Consider the following 19,348-nt stretch of genomic DNA (forward strand, 5'->3'; position numbering starts at 1 on the left):
AAAATGGCAAAACACATTTTTAGAAACACTGTATGCGGAAAGATGCTCAGAAGATCGATTTAAATAGTGGAGGAGATTTTGTAGTTAGACGTGGCAGCACCTTGGGGTTATTGTAAGTACAGTTTTTAACAATATTGAATGTAATTGGTTGGTTAGTTGGGATTATTGATTTGTATATTGTATGACTATATTGATATTTTGTCTGTATGTTTTAATATTTGCAGTGTGAATTTACTGGGAGTTCAATTGATGAAGTTTAATGTTACCCTTGCTGGTGTTGATAGTGATGAAGAAAAGATGAAGAATATCCCGAGGAAGCCCTTGCGGGCGAAATGAGGGACCTTGTCAGGGTTAAGTGTTGATTGTATTTATTTACATGACTTTTTGAGCTATCTTAACGATAGTTTTTTTATGATGAGAGCATGTGGGTATGGATGTGATATGTATGAGTGGTAGTGTGTCATTTTAGTGTAGGAAAGTCATTATGGTGGTTTGAGAGGGTAACAATTAATATATTGTTGGGGTTTGGGGTGTTTTGCCATTTTGAGCTGTATTGATATGATACAATATTATATATTGATCCAAACGTATTACTTTTATAGTGATTTTCCACTATAATCACCTCCGTTAGTTGATTATAGTGTTTACCTGTATACAGAGGGAATTATAGATTCCCGATTGTTGTACCATATTTGGTTCATGAATAGTCATCGAGAGGATATGTATATGCTTGATCTAAGAATCAGGTTAGTTTTGCTCCCTGAAAAACCAGATCAGATTGCAACTCTTGAAGATCAGGGGTGGGATGCAGAAAGCTGAGGGTTAAAATTGTGCACAACAGAAAGGCTTAAATCATATTTTATGTGCAGAAAACATGGTTTATGCACATAAATCATGTTTTCTGAGTATAAAATATTATTTATGGGCACAAAATAAGGAAGCCCAGTAAAAAATGCTGCTAGCTGCAATGTTTATAGGCTACCATAAGGCTTGGGGACAACTGCATGGAGGGGCAGTTACTACCCTTAAGAGAAACATGGGAGTAACCTCCACAGACTGGATGGACTATTTGGTCTTTTCCTGCCGTCATTTCTGTTTCCAAATAAATCATTTTATGCATGGAAAATATGGTTTCTGCATGGAAAATATGAATTAAATGCACAAAATATGTTTTCAGTACATAAATCATAGTTTATGCATAGAAACATGTAGGTCTTGGGGGCAAGGGTATGGGAGTGGCTAGAGGGAATGGCAGGGTGTGTTGGCTGGAGATGGAGGGCTAGAGGATGTCTGTTTGTGGCTGGGGCTGTGTACAGCTTCAGGACCGGTGGCAAGGTGTGTGTGCAGCTTCAGGGCTGGTGGCAGGGTGTGCACACGTGGGGCTTCAGGGCTGGTGCTCTCCTCCCATTCCAGTTCCCCTTTCACTCCCCTCCTCTATCCACTTCACTTCCCCTCCTACCTGTAGCCATCAGGGTTTGGGCTCCCTGTCAGTCTGCTCCTCCTTCAGCCAATAGTGCTTGGCCTCCCTGCCGGCATGCTCCTCCCATGCAGCATGTTATCTTTGGCTGGCAGAGGTAGGAAACCCTGCCAGCCCTCTGATCCTGCTTCAATCCTCACTGGCCCACTCCGGTAATGGCATGGGATGGGATACAAACTGCAGTGTACAAGATGCACAGACAGTGCCCATTAGCTGTCATTTATAGGTGCCATGCCTTGGTCCTAATCCATTTGGTGCTAGCCCATTTTCCCCCACACCTCAGTTCACAAAAGGTGACTCCCTGAATGGCTCAGGCAGATCGTTGACTCATGAGCTACTAGGAAGCCAACCCTGGACAAGAGAGGTCCTTCAGTCCCACAGGGGGAATTTCTGCAGCCCTGAAGGCCTCTGGGTAGCCAGAAGCAGCTCAGAAGAAGGCAGGTCTTCACACTCATGAATTATCAAGACAACAGGGAAAAAGCACAGGGCGGCTTCTATGGTGAAGTAAAGACTGGATGTGCCCGCTAGTCGTTTTCAGCAGTCATTACTAGGTTGCTATGTACCACCCTGGCACCACTCTAGTGTGCCTGTGCAGGCCTGGGGTGTGTTATACAATAGCATCCACGCACTTCCTGCTTTTCTTTTTGGTACATCCTTTCTGACATCAGCAGTGAACGGTACGTAAGAGTTCCACACGGAGTGGTGATTCTCATTTTCACCTGCAGCTTTATTTCTCCCTGACTCCTTTGCAAGAACTCCCATAGCCTGAAAGAGTTTGGCTAAAAAGGCCCTTAATTTAAGAAGCAGCAGCTGGGTATCCATGCCAGGTCTATCCTACAAAAAGTAGCAGTGGATTCTTTGAAGGAAACATACCAAATTATGCTAGTACAATAAAAAGATATGACATATATGTTGGGCCAACAAAATGTCAGTCTGCAAAGAATCCTGGCAGTCCAAGCCACACACAAACTGAAAATGTACAAATCCGACACAGCTCTGTAATACTACAGCAAGGTCAACTTTAATCCCATTTATTACTGAAGTCCCTTGAAATATTTGCTGAATTCTATATGGTGGTTATATAAGTAAAATATGTTAGATGCACATCTGAAGATTTACCAATAGACTTGCAAGGAGCAGTACACATGTCTGGGAGCTTCCTACTCTGGACCACCACCACCACCGGCACAGCCAAAACTTCAGTAGGCTACCAAAAGGGACTCTTCAGGCACCCATGAGAAGTTTTGGTGTTGTAAGCCGAGGCCAAAAAGTAAAATAAATAAATAAATCTAACACCTCCTTCCCAGATATGCACGTGTAGCATGTAGTCAGAGTTCAGTTCAGGGTCTGCAATGTTTTCGTTTTCCCTTTGGTAACCACTTACCAGATTCTTTAGAGAAAAGCCAGAAAGAGGAAGAAACAGTTATATGTTTGGTGACGACAACTAAATATTTATATAAAAATTTGCACTTGAAACGCTGTTTCTTCATCAGCCATGAAAGTGACATTAAAGCCTGTTGGTAGCACAGGTTTGCCACATCCTCTGGGGGTCCTTGCAGAACTGAGGAAATTTCACCCTTATCCTTAAGCCCGCTACCCTTAAAGCAACAGTGCCCAACTGAGCATTCATCATGCGCTACTCTCAAGGCTTCCTAAAATGAAACTCAGGGCCAGATTTTAAAACTTATTCACGAGCGTAGATTTGTGCGCGCAACCCGGCGCGCACAAATCTATGCCTGATTTTATAACATGCGCATGTTATAAAATCCGGGGTTGGCGCGCGCAAGGGGGTGCACACTTGTGCACGCCGAGCCCTAGGGGAGCCCCAATGGCTTTCCCTGTTCCCTCTGAAGCCGCTCCGAAATTGGAGCGGCCTCAGAGGGAACTTTCCTTCCCCTCCCTTCCCCACCCCCAGCCCTTTCTAAACAACCCCCTCACCTTTGTTCGCGAAGTTGTGCCTGCCTCTGGGCAGGCGTAGGTTGCGCGTGCCGGCCGAGGGCCAGCGCGCGAACCCCCCCGCACAACCTCTGTGCCGGAGGCCTCGGTCCTGCCCTGCCCATTTTTTCAAGCCCCGGGACATGGGCTCGGCGCACGCAGGGACAGGTTTTCAGGGTTACGCGCATAACCCTTTGAAAATCTGCCCCTCACTGTGTAAATATAGTCCATGGGAGTTAACACAAGCATGCCAGAGTTTTAGGTTCTTTTCCCAATAAAATTTATTTTTCTCCTTTTTTGAAACACACATTTTCTTCTTAACAAAAAAAAAAAAAAAAGGGGGGGGGGTTCCCACTCCTGTGATGCACCAAACTTAGACATGTTTCTTTATCGTCTTAACATAGCTAGTGGGAAAGGGGCATTTAGGGTTATTTGACCTTTTAACTTCCAAACATGCATCTGGATCGCACTGGTTGACATCTTGACCCAGGATTCTTTATGACGTGGCCCTAAGGGTTTCAAAGACTGTTCAAAAAACCCCCAACAGCTCTTAAAATGTCTTAATGCACTCTTTTTTTCCACAAGTCACTGATGTAGTCTCTCCTTAACAAATCCTGCTTAGTTCCAGCAGCACACATCAGTCACTAATTTCTTCTTAAAAGGAGCAGTCCTCTGTAAATAAAAAAACAAACAAACAAACAAGAGAATGACATGATGTGCAACATCTTTACCTTATGGCATGATGTTTTCATAAGAAAGAAGCCATGCCCAATGTATTCCAACCCAATAAAAGTAATTAAAACACTTTCTACATTCTTTGGTACATTACGTAATGTAACGAAATGAGCTGGTAGCAGTTCTTTTGACTTATTCCTATGATAAAATCCTCCAATAGGCCACTTATAAAATGAGAATCTGAAGATATGCAGCACTGTTCATCCTATTAGGTTCATAATGTATGTTACTTATAAAGTGATTACAGTAGTATGCACACAGTCATTTCCTGGGTGGATGGCCACACAGACTGCACATCTTCTATACAGAAGGGTATGGTACAAAGAGGTTGTTACTGAGGCATGCTTATTCTCAAAGTGGGAAGGGTATTCTGCCCTCACCTTTCTGTAGCTGAAACAATGTAGGTGCCCCAGCAGCAGCAGGAAAGAGTTGTCTTAAGCACTCGCAAGTCATTTGGGTGTAGAACAAAGGTTCCCAAACCTGTCCTAAGGGACCCCCCCAGCCATATTCATTGTGGATATCCTGAAAACCTGAGTGGCTGGGGGTCCCCCAGAACAGGTTTGAGGACTTCTCGTCTTTAAGATACTGTCCAACCAGGCAGGCACTATTGCTCCACCTTGTTTTAACAGCACTACCCCAAACAGAGGATCTCGCCCCTACACACAACCCTAGCCGCTCCCCTCTATGCACAGACACACCTCTAATCGCTCCCCTCCATGTACACACACACACACACCTAGCCACGCCCCCCATGCCACACAAATAGAGGATAAAGGGGTACAGAGGACAGTGAAGTGGGGGAGGGGAGGGGAAACAGTACACACACACATAGGGGAGGAGAGCAGTTGGGGGGATATGGAAATTGGGGATGGGTTCCACCCAACATACACATTCCACTCACCACCCGATACCATTTACACATCCCCCACTCACACACCATTCCCACAAATAGGGAGGAGAGGGTGTAGGGGTAGGAGAACATGGAGCGTGCAAGGAGGAATGAAAGTGCACACACACATAGCCCCACACCAACTCAACAACACATACCACCCCACCTTCATACACTCACTGCAAGCCTTTTGACCCACACCCTTATCTGGGTCTTTCCCACTGAACACCTACCCTCATTCCTCAACCCCCAACAAGAGCAGGTACAAGAGACTGATAGTGTACACATTTAGTTCATAGCACATGCTGTTTGAAATTCAATGCAATTATCACTTTTATTTTTAAAGGGGGGGGGGTTCCCTTAACATCCAAGCACAGTCAGTGCCTTTCTTCTCTGCATTTTTTCTCAATTAATCAATCAGAGGAAATGCATTTATGTTTCCCCTTTCGCGGTGTCGCACTGCATGCCAAGCACATGCAGTCAAGGAGTCAAAAAAGAAGGGGCGGGGTTGAAAGTTCTCTAGCTTTCTCCCTGCCCTTCCTTTCCTTAAAGTCACGCTCCCCAGCCAATAGGGGTGTGCATTCGTTTTTGCCGTATTAGCGATCCGCAACATATATTGCACTATTCGTAGTATTCGTGGGGAAGCGAAACGTATCGCGATTCCCCACAAATACACGAATCTTCCCCGAATTATACGGCCACCTAAATAAAAATTTAAACAAACCCCCCACCCTCCTGAACCCCCCCAAGACTTACCAAAACTCCCTGGTGGTCCAGCGGGGGGTCCGGGAACCAACCCCTGCACTCACACCCTCGGTGCTGGTTTCATCATGGCGCCAATAGCCTTTGTCACAGGGGCTACCGGTGCCATTGGTCAGCCCCTGTCACATGGCCATCGGCGCCATCTTGTGCTCCTACCATGTGACAGGAGCTGAACAATGGCACCGGTAGCCCCTGTGACATAGTATGGGCAAAGGCTATCGACGCCATTTTGAGTAGTGGCATCGGACGGCCGGAGTGCAGGAGGTCGCTCCGGGACCCCCGTTGGACCCCCAGGGACTTTTGGCCAGCTTGGGGGGGCCTCCTGACACCCACAAGACTTGCCAAAAGTCCAGCGGGGGTCCGGGAGCGACCTCCTGCACTCCAGCCGTCCGATGCCACTACTCAAAATGGCGCCGATAGCCTTTGCCCATACTATGTCACAGGGGCTACAGGTGCCATTGGTCAGCCCCTGTCACATGGTAGGATCACAAGATGGCGCCGATGGCCATGTGACAGGGGCTGACCAATGGCACCGGTAGCCCCTGTGACAAAGGCTATCGGCGCCATGATGAAACCGGCACCGACGGGTGTGAGTGCAGGGGATGGCTCCCGGACCCCCTGCTGGACCACCAGGGAGTTTTGGTAAGTCGGGTGGGGGGTTTAGTTAATTTGAATTTTAGCTGGCACACGAATAGAAATCGCCGTATTAGCGCATTGGGGCACCATACAGCCGAATGCAACGTATCTGCTCCCCGATGAATCTGAATCACGAATGCAACGTATGGCGTCCCTCTGCACATCCCTACCAGCCAACCATTTCTTGCATTTCCCACCTAGGCACGAACATGAAGTTATTTATTTATTTATTTATTGTTTTTGTTATACCGAGTTTCATGATAGGCATCACATCAACCCGGTTTACAAATAACAAGGAGTGTAAAGCATAACGTAACGTAAAAAACAATATTTTCAATAAGAACCTTGAACTTTAAATACAGTTAATCAGAAAAAGGGAGAGGGAAGTCTAGAGCAGAGTCCACTGATGGGGCTGGAGAGCCAAGTAAGCAGGGGCACAGCCCCTCGTATATAAATTATTTAAATATTAAATTTGTGTTTTATACAGATAAATGTAAGTATGATATTCAGTTATATAGGGGGGGGGGGGGTTTCCCCACAGGATTTTTCTAGGCGGACAATGATTGCTGAGTTTAATTATCAAAATCTCTGGGGAAGGGCCCTCTAGGCCTGAAAGGAAGAGTGCAGACAAACAGAAGGTTCACCAAGAGGGAGAAAAGGAAAAATATGTTGGGTCAGGGAGGAGGAATGTGGCAGTATTATTAAAAAAAAAAAAAAAAAGAGAAGGTGCATCTACAAAAGTTTGCCCATGGCTCCTTAAGTGGTTAAGGTGACTTTGTTCAAATTCACACATGTAAAGCAGGAATCTAGTACAGTCAGTTCAAAACTGGCCTTTTGTCCAAATATGCGCAGAAAATTAAAAAAAAATGTAAAATATATTCAAAATATATTTCTATGTAACGCTCAGAGGCGAAGTTATGTTTTTATTGTAAACCGGTGTGATTTGTATTTTATACAGGAATGTCGGTATATAAAAAAGTTAAAAATAAATAAATAAAAATATATAGACCGAGGAATTATATGAAACGTGAAAGTAGCGGATTAAGCCACAGGCAAGCAGGTGCTCTGTAGTCTGGCAGGGACTGCTGTTTAAAAAAAAAACCAAAAAAACAGATTCACTCTTGTACCGAACAGATCGAGGAAAATGAGGTTGGGTGTTAATCTTTCAAACGCTTCCTACAGACTCCCACGCACCTCTACCAGAGGCCGCTCTCTTCCCCCGCCGGGGGGCTCTGTGCCGGCGCCGGGCTCCAGTAAAAAGCGGGCACCTCCTGGTACCGCAGCGGCTCCCACTCCAGCGCGCCCTCCGAGGGCGAGTCCCGGGCGAAGTCGAAGCTCCACTTGCGCCGGGCCGCCTCCAGGCTGCTCCGCAGCAGCCGCTGCAAGTCCCGCTGCAGCCGCCCGTGGTCCACCGGGCCGAAGAGGTTCCTGCGCGCCGGCGGTGGCTTGGGCGACCTCGGCCCCATCAGCGCCCCCCTGCGGGCAGGAAAGTAAACTGCGAGTTACTCGAGGGGGGCGTGTGCACGGTCCCCCCACCCCCACCTCTAGCAGCTGCAGATTTCAAACCCTGCGGACGACGCTCAGCGGCACGGGAAAGCAAGTCCTCTTCCCGAGGAAACAGATGGCGACACTACCACAGCTACAAAAAAATAAGCAAAGCAATCGGGGGGGGGGAAGCACGCAAAAGGAAATTGCCCCCAACCCTCCTTCGGCAAAAGCCGCGCTTCCTTTCTTTTTTTTTTTTTTCCCTGCAGTTATCAAGACAAAATGGGGGCTAGAGGTTTATTCTTCTGATCTGCTGCCAGTCAGATGCTGCATTTTATCAGCCGCCTGCTCCGTTAAATTACGTACGGAGAGATAGGAGGAGGCAAAAATCGGTTTTGGGTGCGTGCGTGTATATTCTCTCTCCCAAAACAGTTCCTTTCTTAACATCCTTGCCCCCAGCTTTAGAGGATGAACCATCAATCGTTATTTCACAGCTCGGCTGTAAAAAACAAAACCCCCTACCTGTTCGCACTTAATTTCACACGCCTAAAAATGAGGGGGGAAAAACCCTAAAGTACTTCGTGCGCAGCACGGTGTCTGGCAGTCCTCCCGATCTGAAATACCGCGCCCCGCCCCTTGATCGTCTCCTCGATTGCCCCCTTTTCTACGCAAGCGCCGAGCGTGCTCCGGGGGGGGGGGTCCCCGGTACCTGCGGCTGCACGGCTTCTCGCAGAGGTCGTGGCAGCGCTCCTGACCGTCCCAGCCCATTCCGGACTCTGGCCCGAGCCCCATCCCTCGCCTCTCGCTCGCTGTAGCCTTACTGCCTCCCCCTCACAGGTGCTGCCTCAAGTCTTTTACCTCCTTTCGCGGTTGATTTACCCGCCAGAGACTGGCGCTAATTCATTAACACACTTCAGTTACAAAACGTCAAAGCTTCCCCCACCCGCATCCTACGACAGCCCTACTCCTTGTTCGCATCGCCATTCAGACTTTTTACCTGCCAGGCCAGGAGCTGCTAAACGTTTATCAAAATCCACAATCCTGGATTTTCAATCCCTTCTTCCCTCGCCCCAGCGTTCTCTCTTGCTTAATCTCAACCTGTAAAGCGCTCAGATATAGTTAAATATATGAAACGCTGCGGTCAGGACCCTTGTAACTGTTATGACCTTGTTGGCACAATTTGTAATCAAACTGGCAACCCATTTTACCATTTCAAATGCTATATGACAAAACAATTGCTTCTCTCAGGGGCAGTGTCTCCAGATGGAATTGTATGGGGCATTTTTTGTAGGAATGAACCTCATTCCTTAATCAGAGTATGATGGGGATGATCTCAATCTTTCAAATATAGTGCTATAGTTCTTCTTAATACTTGTATTGTGACAACCAGCTTCCTTCTGGAGTTTATAGGATGTAATGTGTACAGGCAACATATCAAGGTGTGCCTGGAAGTGGTTTTTTTATTTTCTTGGTGTGTATTGTACTTGAAGATAATTTTCTCCTTCCACATGCAGAGCCGGCATCAGCATTTTCTGCATTTTCTGCATTCGGGACCGATATAGAGAATTACGACCCCCTCCCCCCTCCACCGTGTCTGCTCTGATACAATACTATCTCCATTAGTAGCAAAGGCACAGTTGTCCTTATAGTGGTGACGGCTTCAGCAAAGCACTCCTCTCTCTCTCTCCCCCCCCCTCCTACTCAGTCAGCATCCCTCTCTCTTTCTCTTCCCCATCCCATGCCCAGCAAACCCTCTCTCTTCCCCTCCCCTCCTTCCCTTGCATCCTCTCCAGAGGCATACTTAAGAACATAAGAACATAAGAAAATGCCATACTGGGTCAGACCAAGGGTCCATCAAGCCCAGCATCCTGTTTCCAACAGTGGCCAATCCAGGCCATAAGAACCTGGCAAGTACCCAAAAACTAAGTCTATTCCATGTAACCATTGCTAATGGCAGTGGCTATTCTCTAAGTGAACTTAATAGCAGGTAATGGACTTCTCTTCCAAGAACTTATCCAATCCTTTTTTAAACACAGCTATACTAACTGCACTAACCACATTCTCTGGCAACAAATTCCAGAGTTTAATTGTGCGTTGAGTAAAAAAGAACTTTCTCCGATTAGTTTTAAATGTGCCCCATGCTAACTTCATGGAGTGCCCCCTAGTCTTTCTACTATCCGAAAGAGTAAATAACCGATTCACATCTACCCGTTCTAGACCTCTCATGATTTTAAACACCTCTATCATATCCCCCCTCAGTCGTCTCTTCTCCAAGCTGAAAAGTCCTAACCTCTTTAGTCTTTCCTCATAGGGGAGTTGTTCCATTCCCCTTATCATTTTGGTAGCCCTTCTCTGTACCTTCTCCATCGCAATTATATCTTTTTTGAGATGCGGCGACCAGAATTGTACACAGTATTCAAGTTGCGGTCTCACCATGGAGCGATACAGAGGCATTATGACATTTTCCGTTTTATTCACCATTCCTTTTCTAATAATTCCCAACATTCTGTTTGCTTTTTTGACTGCCGCAGCACACTGCACCGACAATTTCAGTGTGTTATCCACTATGACACCTAGATCTCTTTCTTGGGTTGTAGCACCTAATATGGAACCCAACATTGTGTAATTATAGCATGGGTTATTTTTCCCTCTATGCATCACCTTGCACTTATCCACATTAAATTTCATCTGCCATTTGGATGCCCAATTTTCCAGTCTCACAAGTTCTTCCTGCAATTTATCATAATCTGCTTGTGATTTAACTACTCTGAACAATTTTGTGTCATCTGCAAATTTGATTATCTCACTCGTCGTATTTCTTTCCAGATCATTTATAAATATATTGAACAGTAAGGGTCCCAATACAGATCCCTGAGGCACTCCACTGTCCACTCCCTTCCACTGAGAAAATTGCCCATTTAATCCTACTCTCTGTTTCCTGTCTTTTAGCCAGTTTGCAATCCACGAAAGGACATCGCCACCTATCCCATGACTTTTTAGTTTTCCTAGAAGCCTCTCATGAGGAACTTTGTCAAACGCCTTCTGAAAATCCAAGTATACTATATCTACCGGTTCACCTTTATCCACATGTTTATTAACTCCTTCAAAAAAGTGAAGCAGATTTGTGAGGCAAGACTTGCCCTGGGTAAAGCCATGCTGACTTTGTTCCATTAAACCATGCCTTTCTATATGTTCTGTGATTTTGATGTTTAGAACACTTTCCACTATTTTTCCTGGCACTGAAGTCAGGCTAACCGGTCTGTAGTTTCCCGGATCGCCCCTGGAGCCCTTTTTAAATATTGGGGTTAATACTGAGGATCTCCAGGGGCCAATGCATTTGTATTGCCTCCCCTGCACTCCCTCCCCCTCCAATCCTGCTTGTAGAAATGCTTGCAGTCACAGAAAGTCACACTAATGCAAACCCCAGAAAAGAAATGAACTGACAAGACTGTTGTGAGCTGCCCAGAGCCGTAGTTAGCCTATGGCCAAGGCCATAGGCATCATCCACCAGAGGCACCATTTCTCTCATAAATTACTGGAAGATCCGCCTCACTTCCACACCGTCCAATACAGCTTTGGGGCCTCAAGCTCATCTGTGTGCTAGGATAAAAGCTACTGCACCTGCTCCTGGTGTCCCACCTACCCTCGGGGCTGTCCTTGGGGGATAGCGGGCCAAATCGGGCAAAGTCACCACCAATGCTGCCACCCTCCCCCTCTATCTGCAGTCGAGAGCAGAGAGTGACCTGTGGGGCTGAAAACAGAAGCATCGGCTTCCCACTCTGTCCCAGCAGTCAGAAACGGGGCTATGGAGCTGCAAGCAGCAGCATCTGCCTCCCACCCCAGGAAGTCAGGAGCATGGCACGTGGAGCAGCGTTGGCCTCCTCCTCCACCTTTTAGCATTTAGGGATAGTGAATGCCTAAAGAAGAAACATCGATCTGCCATGAACCCCCGCCTCCCTCCATCGGCAGTCAGGAGAAGCGCTGGCTGGGTTCCCGACTATCTGCATGTCCCAGGCGCACGTGAGAGAAAAGTAAACTTTGTTAAGTGATGGTGAGAGCGCACCATGGGCTCTGTAACTCCACGAGCAGTGACAGGAGGGGGAGATGGTAGCAACTCTGATGTACAGTGCGAAGTGCTGCTTTCGGGCACAGAGAGGCGCAAGTTACCGTCTCCATAGAAATGTGCAGGTCTCTTAAGCATCCTATTTCCACGAACCCTCCCTTCCTCCATTGGCAGTCAGGAGAAGCGCAGGCCACAGAGAGAAAGCATGAACGAGCATGTATCTATGTGTGTTTGAGCATATGTGTAAGAGAGAGAACAAAAACGTGTGTGCGTGTGGGTGTATGATTGAGCATTTAAGAGGGAGAGAGAGTGTGAACGAGCCTGAGCGTGTGAGAGAGAGAGTGAATGAGCCTGAGTGTGTGAGTGTGCATGTGAGAGTTAGAAGCGCAGCACATGGAGCAGTGTTGGCCTGTGAGAGAAAGCAAATGAGTGTGGGTGTGTAGGATTGTGCATGTGAGAGACAGCAAACAAGTGTATGTGTGTGACTGTGTGTGACACAAGAGAGTGAATGAGCGTTTGTGTATGGTTGTGCATGTGAGAGAGAACAAATGAGCTGTGATTGTGCATGTGAGACAGAGCGAATTAACATGTGATTGTGCATTTGAGAGAGCGAATGAGTGTGTATGTATGATTAAGAGCCTGTGTGCAAAAGAGAGAGAGAGCTTGTGTGTCTGTGTGTGATTGAGAGCCTGTGTGAGAGAGAGAGCTTATGTGTGACTGAGAGAGAGGAGAAAGTTGCAAGCAACCCCCACGCCCCCTTCCTAATTCACAACACTCTCAGGGCACCTGGAAATTGACCGTTTCCAGGTATGGCGAGCAGAGCATTTTTTAAAATCCTTATTATTTTTTTTTTGCAATTTATTCTTTATTAATTTTTACAACTTCAAACAAAGCATCCACTTTGTACAGTAATATGGTATTCACAAAGAAAATTACAGAAATAAAAGAAAAATAAATTACACTATCAAAATAATCTTTCCTTTCTATCTTTTTTTTTACCCATTAGACCACAATAATGGGGGAGGTAGTAGGGATGTGAATCCTGCTTCTGACGATTGAAAATATTGTACAATATTTTCAAAATCGTCAGAAATCAGGGGCTCCCGAAACTGATAGGAAAACCCCACTAAATTGTTCGTGGGGGTTCTCTTATCGTTTTGGGGGAGGGCGGGAAAAACGGCACACAAAAATAACCCCTAAACCCACCCTGACCCTTTAAAACTAATCCCTTAGCTTCCCCCACTGGAAGGGAGCACTGGATGGCCGGCGCCATCTTCAAAATTGGCACGGGCCATCCAGTGCTCCTACCATGTGACAGGGGCCGGCCAATGGCACGGTTACCCTGTCACATGGTAAGGGCAAAGGCCATCGGCACCATTTTTATTAGTGGCAGCTGACGGCCCGAGAGCGGGAGATCGCTCCCGGGACCCCCACTGGACCACCAGGTACCTGTAAAAGGTTTTTGGGGGGGTCAGGAGGGTGGGGGAAGCTAAGGGATTAGTTTTAAAGGGTCTGGGTGGGTTTTTTGTTTATTGGCTCGGGCGCAGCCGATAAAAAAAAAAACCCGATCGGGCCGGACAAAAAAAAAATCACGATGTGAATCGGAACCGATTCCGGTTCCGATTCACATCTCTAGGAGGTAGCACTAGGAAAAATAAAAGGAGAAAACAATAGGAAATCCTTGATAAAGAATGACATAACTCAATACGACATGCATTATTCCCAATATGATGAATTAATCTAGATATTGCTAACTTGTAGCATAACCTTCCTGGAATCTATAAAGCTCTTTAACTATTCCGGAAGAAAAAAAACATAATTATCTCTATTGTACTTGATGATACACTTGCAGGGGAACCTCAGAAAAAAGGTTGCACCAAGAGCTAAAGTCTCTTGATGTAAAGCCAAAAAACCTTTCCTGTACATACCTAGATCAGTCCAGACCAGTGGGTTATGCACTCCCACCAGCAGATGGAGTCAGAGAGCAAAGCTTCGAGGCACTGGTATCCCAAGTGTGCAATCTGCAGCTCATCAGTATTTCTCTGACTCCAGCAGATGATGTCGTGTATACCTGCAGCTCTGTGTGAGACGGACTTTTCTTGCTCCCTAAGGTGCTAGGCTCAGTGTCTGGGCCATCCCTCAGGTAGAGCCGGGCAGTGCTAGCCTGTGTGGTTCCGGGTCCCCTGATAGCCAGGGGACTGGCTCCCTCAGTGACTCAAAGGCTCCCCCTCAGTGTCTGTGGTACAGGGAAGTAGCCCCTTTGGGGATTTTTTCTATTATTCTTAGCTTAAGCTTTATTTTTTCTGTTACTAGAAGTTAACGTTTTTGTGTAAAAAAAACAAACAATAAAAATAACCCCCAGCTCCAAGTCCCCTGTTCTCCGCGACTCCCGGGGTAAATCAGTCTGCCCGGTAGTGCAGAGCCAGACAGACCCCTGAAGAGGAGGGGGGAGTGCTTCAGCCCTGGTAAGAACCTCCGAGAACATTTTTAGGTTCCCCGCCAGCTCCGGAGCTATTTTTACCGCGGTGGCCATTTTATTTTTTTCTTTTTCAACCTCCCATGCGGCTCCCCAGCATTCCTGGGGCCAATTTTCACGGTGTTTTTGGTGGGAGTCACCAGGGCTGGGTGGCAGCATCTGTTTTCTACTGGGGGGGAGTTATATGCCCCTTTTTGCAGGAGGAACATGGCAGAAACTTCTCTGGTGGAACCCTGTAAGGCTTGCGGGGTATGGTCAGCTTATTTAGACCCCCTGTCACTGTGCATGGACTGTGCACTGGGTGGGGAAGGGGCCTCAGACAAGAGGACCAAACCTAAAAAATTTGCACGCAGGTCAGACTCGGCGGCTGGGTCTAACGGAAGGAGCCCAACCCCCAGTGCGCACCCTGTGGAAAAGGTCTCCCAGGATGACCCTCCCCTGCTGTCCCCCACTGTGCAGACTCTGAGACCGGAGACACAGACACTTCTCTGATTCTAGCAGTGCCGAGACGGGACTGGGGGGATTTTCACCGGAATTTGTGCTGCTCATGCATGAAGCATTTCTGGCTCGGAAGCTTGCGAAGCGCAGAGCCCAGGATGGGAGCGTGGGAGTTCCCAAGCGTCCCCATCTGCGAACTGATGGTCATCTATCCCGGGCAACTTTGGCTCGGGAGGACCTAGCGGGTACAGTCAACCAGCAGGGGAACGACTCCACTCCGCCCCCGAAGGACACACTGCAGATCAGGGTGAGGTTCCTCCAGACATAGATACGGGCGACGACAATCAGGATCTGGTAGAACCTAGTGTGGAGGGGGACGACCCCCGATTGGTCTGGCTGTCTAAGAGGGAGGAATTGCACCCCCTTATTCCCCAGGTGCTTGAGGAATTGGAGGTGAGACCTTCGCTGGAAGATTCCGACAGCGAGGGAGTGAACCCAGTCCTGGATGGTCTTTGGGGTCCACCTAGTGCTTTTCCCACCCCAAAGAAGATTCAAAAGCTCATCAGCCAGGAGTGGGAATCCCCGGAGGCAGGGCTTAAGGTCGGCTACCTACTAATGGAGGATCATTTAGAACGCCTCAGGGAGCGTGTTTATGTTGGATTCAAAAACTGCAGGAACCTTCGTCTTCTGGGACTTTGTCAGCTTCTCAGGCGGCTCATCTGGAGGTGGCGGTAGCATATGTGGCGGATGCCTTATATGATTTGGTGCGTTCGGTAGCCCGGACTATGGACTCCTCTGTGGCGGCTCGGCAACTCCTATGGCTCCGCAATTGGGCAGCGGATGCTTCCTCCAAGTCACAACTGTGCAGTGTGCCTTTTCGAGGGAAGTTGCTGTTTGGAGTGGATTTGGATCAGCTGATGAAATCTCTGGGGGATTCCAAGGGCAATAAACTGCCGGAAGATAGAAAGCCCTATAGGAAATCATTCGGCCCTCGAGCCCATTTTTGGGATTTCCGAAAAAGCAGGTCGGGGAGTAGTGTTCCACCCTCTGGTCCCAGACAGACCTCTTCCCATACCCAGTCGGGACAACTTACAGAAGGGGATGCCCCTCGAAGTCCCAGATTTGGTGATCATGACAACGGATGCGAGTCTTCAAGGCTGGGGAGCAGTGCGCCTTGGTCATGCGGCGCAGGGAACTTGATCCTTACCCGAACCCTAACCCGAACAGTCGTGGTCTATCAATCGCCTAGATACAAGGGCAGTCCGCCAAGCGTTTTTGGCATTCCAGTCCCTGATGCAGGGGAGAATGGTTCGAGTCTTCTCGGACAACACCACCATGGTGGTGCCAGGTGGTGGAACCAGGGAGGAACCAGGAGTCCGGCTGTGGCACAGGAAGCACACCTCCTCTTCGCTTGGGCCGAGCTTCATCTGGAAGGCATCGCAGCCTCTCACATGGCAGGCGTGGGCAAAGTGCAGGCGACTTCCTCAGTCGTCAACAGCTGGATCCCGGGGAGTGAGAACTATCCCGGGAGGGTTGGAATCACATTTGTGCCCAATGGGGAGCTCCCCAACTGGACCTCATGGTGACCCGTGTCAATGCCAAGACAGACCGGTTCTTCAGCCGAAAGAAGGAAATCGGGGCGGTAGGAGTAGATGCTCTAGTCTGCAAGTGGCCAACCGGAATCCTGTATGCCTTTCCTCCATGGCATCCTGATCGGGCATGTTCTCCGGCGCATAGAGGACCATCCCAGTTCGTTAATTCTGGTGGCACCGGAGTGGCCGTGGTGGCAGTGGTTTGCGGACCTGGTATGGTTGGCGACAGACAGTCCGCTACGTCTAGCTCATCTGCCGAACCTCCTGCGACAAGGGCCCATATTTTCGGATCAGGAGGATCACTTCTCTCTCGCAGCCTGGTGTTTCAGAGGCAGCAGTTGCAGGTGAAAGGTTATTCGGAACAGGTGATTTCCACCCTGCTTCAGTCCAGACGGCCCTCGACGTCTATGGCATACACTCGAGTGCAGAAGGTGTTTGAAGTCTGGTGTGACCAGCAGGGTGTAGTGCCATTGTCGGTGACCATTCCTCAGGTCTTGGGGTTTTTGCAGCAGGGATTATCTAAAGGTTTGGTTTATAGTTCCCTGCATCTTCAGGTTTCGGCCCTGGGATGTCTCCTAGGGCGGGTAGGTGGCAGGCCTCTAGCCAGCCACTTGAACATTGTCCGTTTCCTGAAAGGGGTGAAGCACCTTCATCTTCCTCTTCGTAAGTGATGCCCGGAGTGGAATCTCAATCTGGGGTTGAGGGCCCTTCGTGAACCCCCTTTTGAGCTTCTGGGATACTCTTCCTTAAAGGAACTCACCTTGAAGACGGTGTTCTTGGTGGCCATCTGTTCTGTGAGGCGTATTTCAGAATTGCAGGCTCCTTCCTGTAGGGATCCCTTCCTTTGCATCTCGGCTGATAGGGTGTCCCTGCGCACGGTCCCTTCCTTTTTGCCGAAAGTGGTGTCTGCCTTTCATGTTAATCAGTCTGTTGAGTTACCCGGATTCCCTGATTGGGCTCATGACCCCGTTATGGGAAGAGATCTTCATCTGTTAGATGTCCGCCGGGTTCTCCTTCGGTATTTGAAGGTCACTAACTCTTTTTGAAAATCGGATCACCTTTTTGTGCTCTTTGGAGGTCCAAAGAAGGGTGAAAAGGCATCTAAGACATCCTTGGCTCGCTGGCTGAAAGAAACAATTTGCTTGGCCTAGCGCAAGCGGCTTCTTGGATGGAGTGTCAGTTGTTGTCGCCTGAGGAGATTTGTAGAGCCGCAGTCTGGTCTTCCCTGCATACCTTCACAAGGCATTATCGCCTGGATGTTAGGGATCTGGACTAAGCGCTTTATGGGCAGAGCGTCTTGCAAGCGGGTCTTTCGGGTTCCCGCCCGGTGTAATGTGGCTTTGGTACATCCCACTGGTCTGGACTGATCTGGGTATGTACAGGAAAGGAAAATTGGTTCTTACCTGTTCCTGTAATACCACAGATCAGTCCAGGATCCTGCCCGGGTGCTACTGCCGAAAGACTGATTTACTTAACTGTTAGCTGCTGTACATAGGGAATCTATCAGAATGATTCTATAATATTTTGGTTTTTGTTATAAACCGTGGTTCAAACCTGATTTTCAGGTACTGGGGTCGTTTGTTTTGGACCCTTGAGGGAGTTTTTTCCTGTTTGCCCTTGTTTCGGGAATTAGATGTTTTTTTGTCAATTATACTTTGCTTGAGATTCGATAAATACTGATGAGCTGCAGATGGCACACTTGGGATACCAGTGCCTCGAAGCTTTGCTCTCTGACTCCATCTGCTGGTGGGCGTGCATAACCCACTAGTCTGGACTGATCTGTGGTATTACAGGAACGAAAATTAGCAGGTAAGAACCAATTTTCCTTTCCTTCTCATCTGAGTAGACTTAGTAAAATCAGGAAAAATCCTGATTTTTTGACCCATAAAGAGAACATTAGATTTTTTAAAATAACTTTCATTACATCACTCAGATCTTTTTCAGTGAAGAATGATATCAAGAGAGTAGCTCTTTCAGATATTTCACAATTAGATGACTCTAAGAAAGCAGTTAAATTCTCTAAATCAAGAGGGAAGGCTTGAGATTGCATATTAGAGCAAGTAGGGAAAAAATACAGTTTGTCCAGGGGGGGAGCAGATTCTGTTGTAAACTCCAGCGCTTCGAGGAAATATCTTCTGAGCATAACTCGGGGAATTTATCCCGCATCCCTGGGAAAATTTAAAACTCGCAAATTTAAGAGTCTTAAAGCATTCTCTATGAATTCCACCTTCCTATTTATAGCTCAACAGACTTGGATAATAGTAGACTGAACTCCTTTTACACGATGCAGTTTCGCTTCCACATTTTTAAACTTTTCTAGAGTTTCCTGCCGATGAAAATCACTGTTCTTACAGATAGTGTCCACTTGCTGAGATAATAAGTTAATTTTCAACAAGCAGTCAGAAAATACTTTAGCCATTGAAGATGTTAGATCCCATAAAGACTCTAGGGTGACTACCACAGGTTTCTGAGTTACAGCGGCTGTACCGGCAAAAAAGAAGGGGATCAACGGCAGGCTTCTCACCTCCACTTGTCATCTGACCAGTCGCCCCGACCAGCTCTAAAACACCGGCATCGTTCTCATTGACTCTGGAAGAACTAAACACGGGAGATTCCAACGACGCAGCTCCCTCATCCTCTGCTATATGGATTCCCTCTTCGGGGATCCAAACAGAGTGCGGCGACATGGCAACCCGTGTAGCCGGCGGTAGACGTTCATCCGGGGGATTAAGCGATACTTCCTCCGAGGCCGGGACAGGTTCTCCTCCTCCTGTCTCGACAGCCGGAACGTTAGCCCCACTTTGCAAAGTCGTTCTGGTGCACTGCAGTATCACATCTTTTGGCTCCAAGGTAGAGCCGA

General features: G+C 47.7%; 1 protein-coding gene across 1 annotated transcript; it reads right to left on the reverse strand.

Annotated features, from left to right (window-relative positions):
* Nucleotides 1–3,731: 3,731 nt before the first annotated feature.
* Nucleotides 3,732–8,767, reverse strand: LOC115089494 (cyclin-dependent kinase inhibitor 1B-like). The gene is made up of 3 exons (XM_029597577.1): nt 8,629–8,767; nt 7,629–7,910; nt 3,732–4,084 (listed from the first exon to the last, which is right to left on the reverse strand). Exons 1-2 carry the CDS (start codon nt 8,709–8,711, stop codon nt 7,631–7,633), a joined length of 363 nt encoding a protein of 120 aa, XP_029453437.1. The 5' UTR covers nt 8,712–8,767; the 3' UTR covers nt 3,732–4,084; nt 7,629–7,630.
* Between the last annotated feature and the right edge of the window lie 10,581 nt (nt 8,768–19,348).

This window comes from Rhinatrema bivittatum, chromosome 4, assembly GCF_901001135.1.
Source record: "Rhinatrema bivittatum chromosome 4, aRhiBiv1.1, whole genome shotgun sequence".
In the NCBI taxonomy this organism is placed as follows: Eukaryota; Metazoa; Chordata; class Amphibia; order Gymnophiona; family Rhinatrematidae; genus Rhinatrema; species Rhinatrema bivittatum.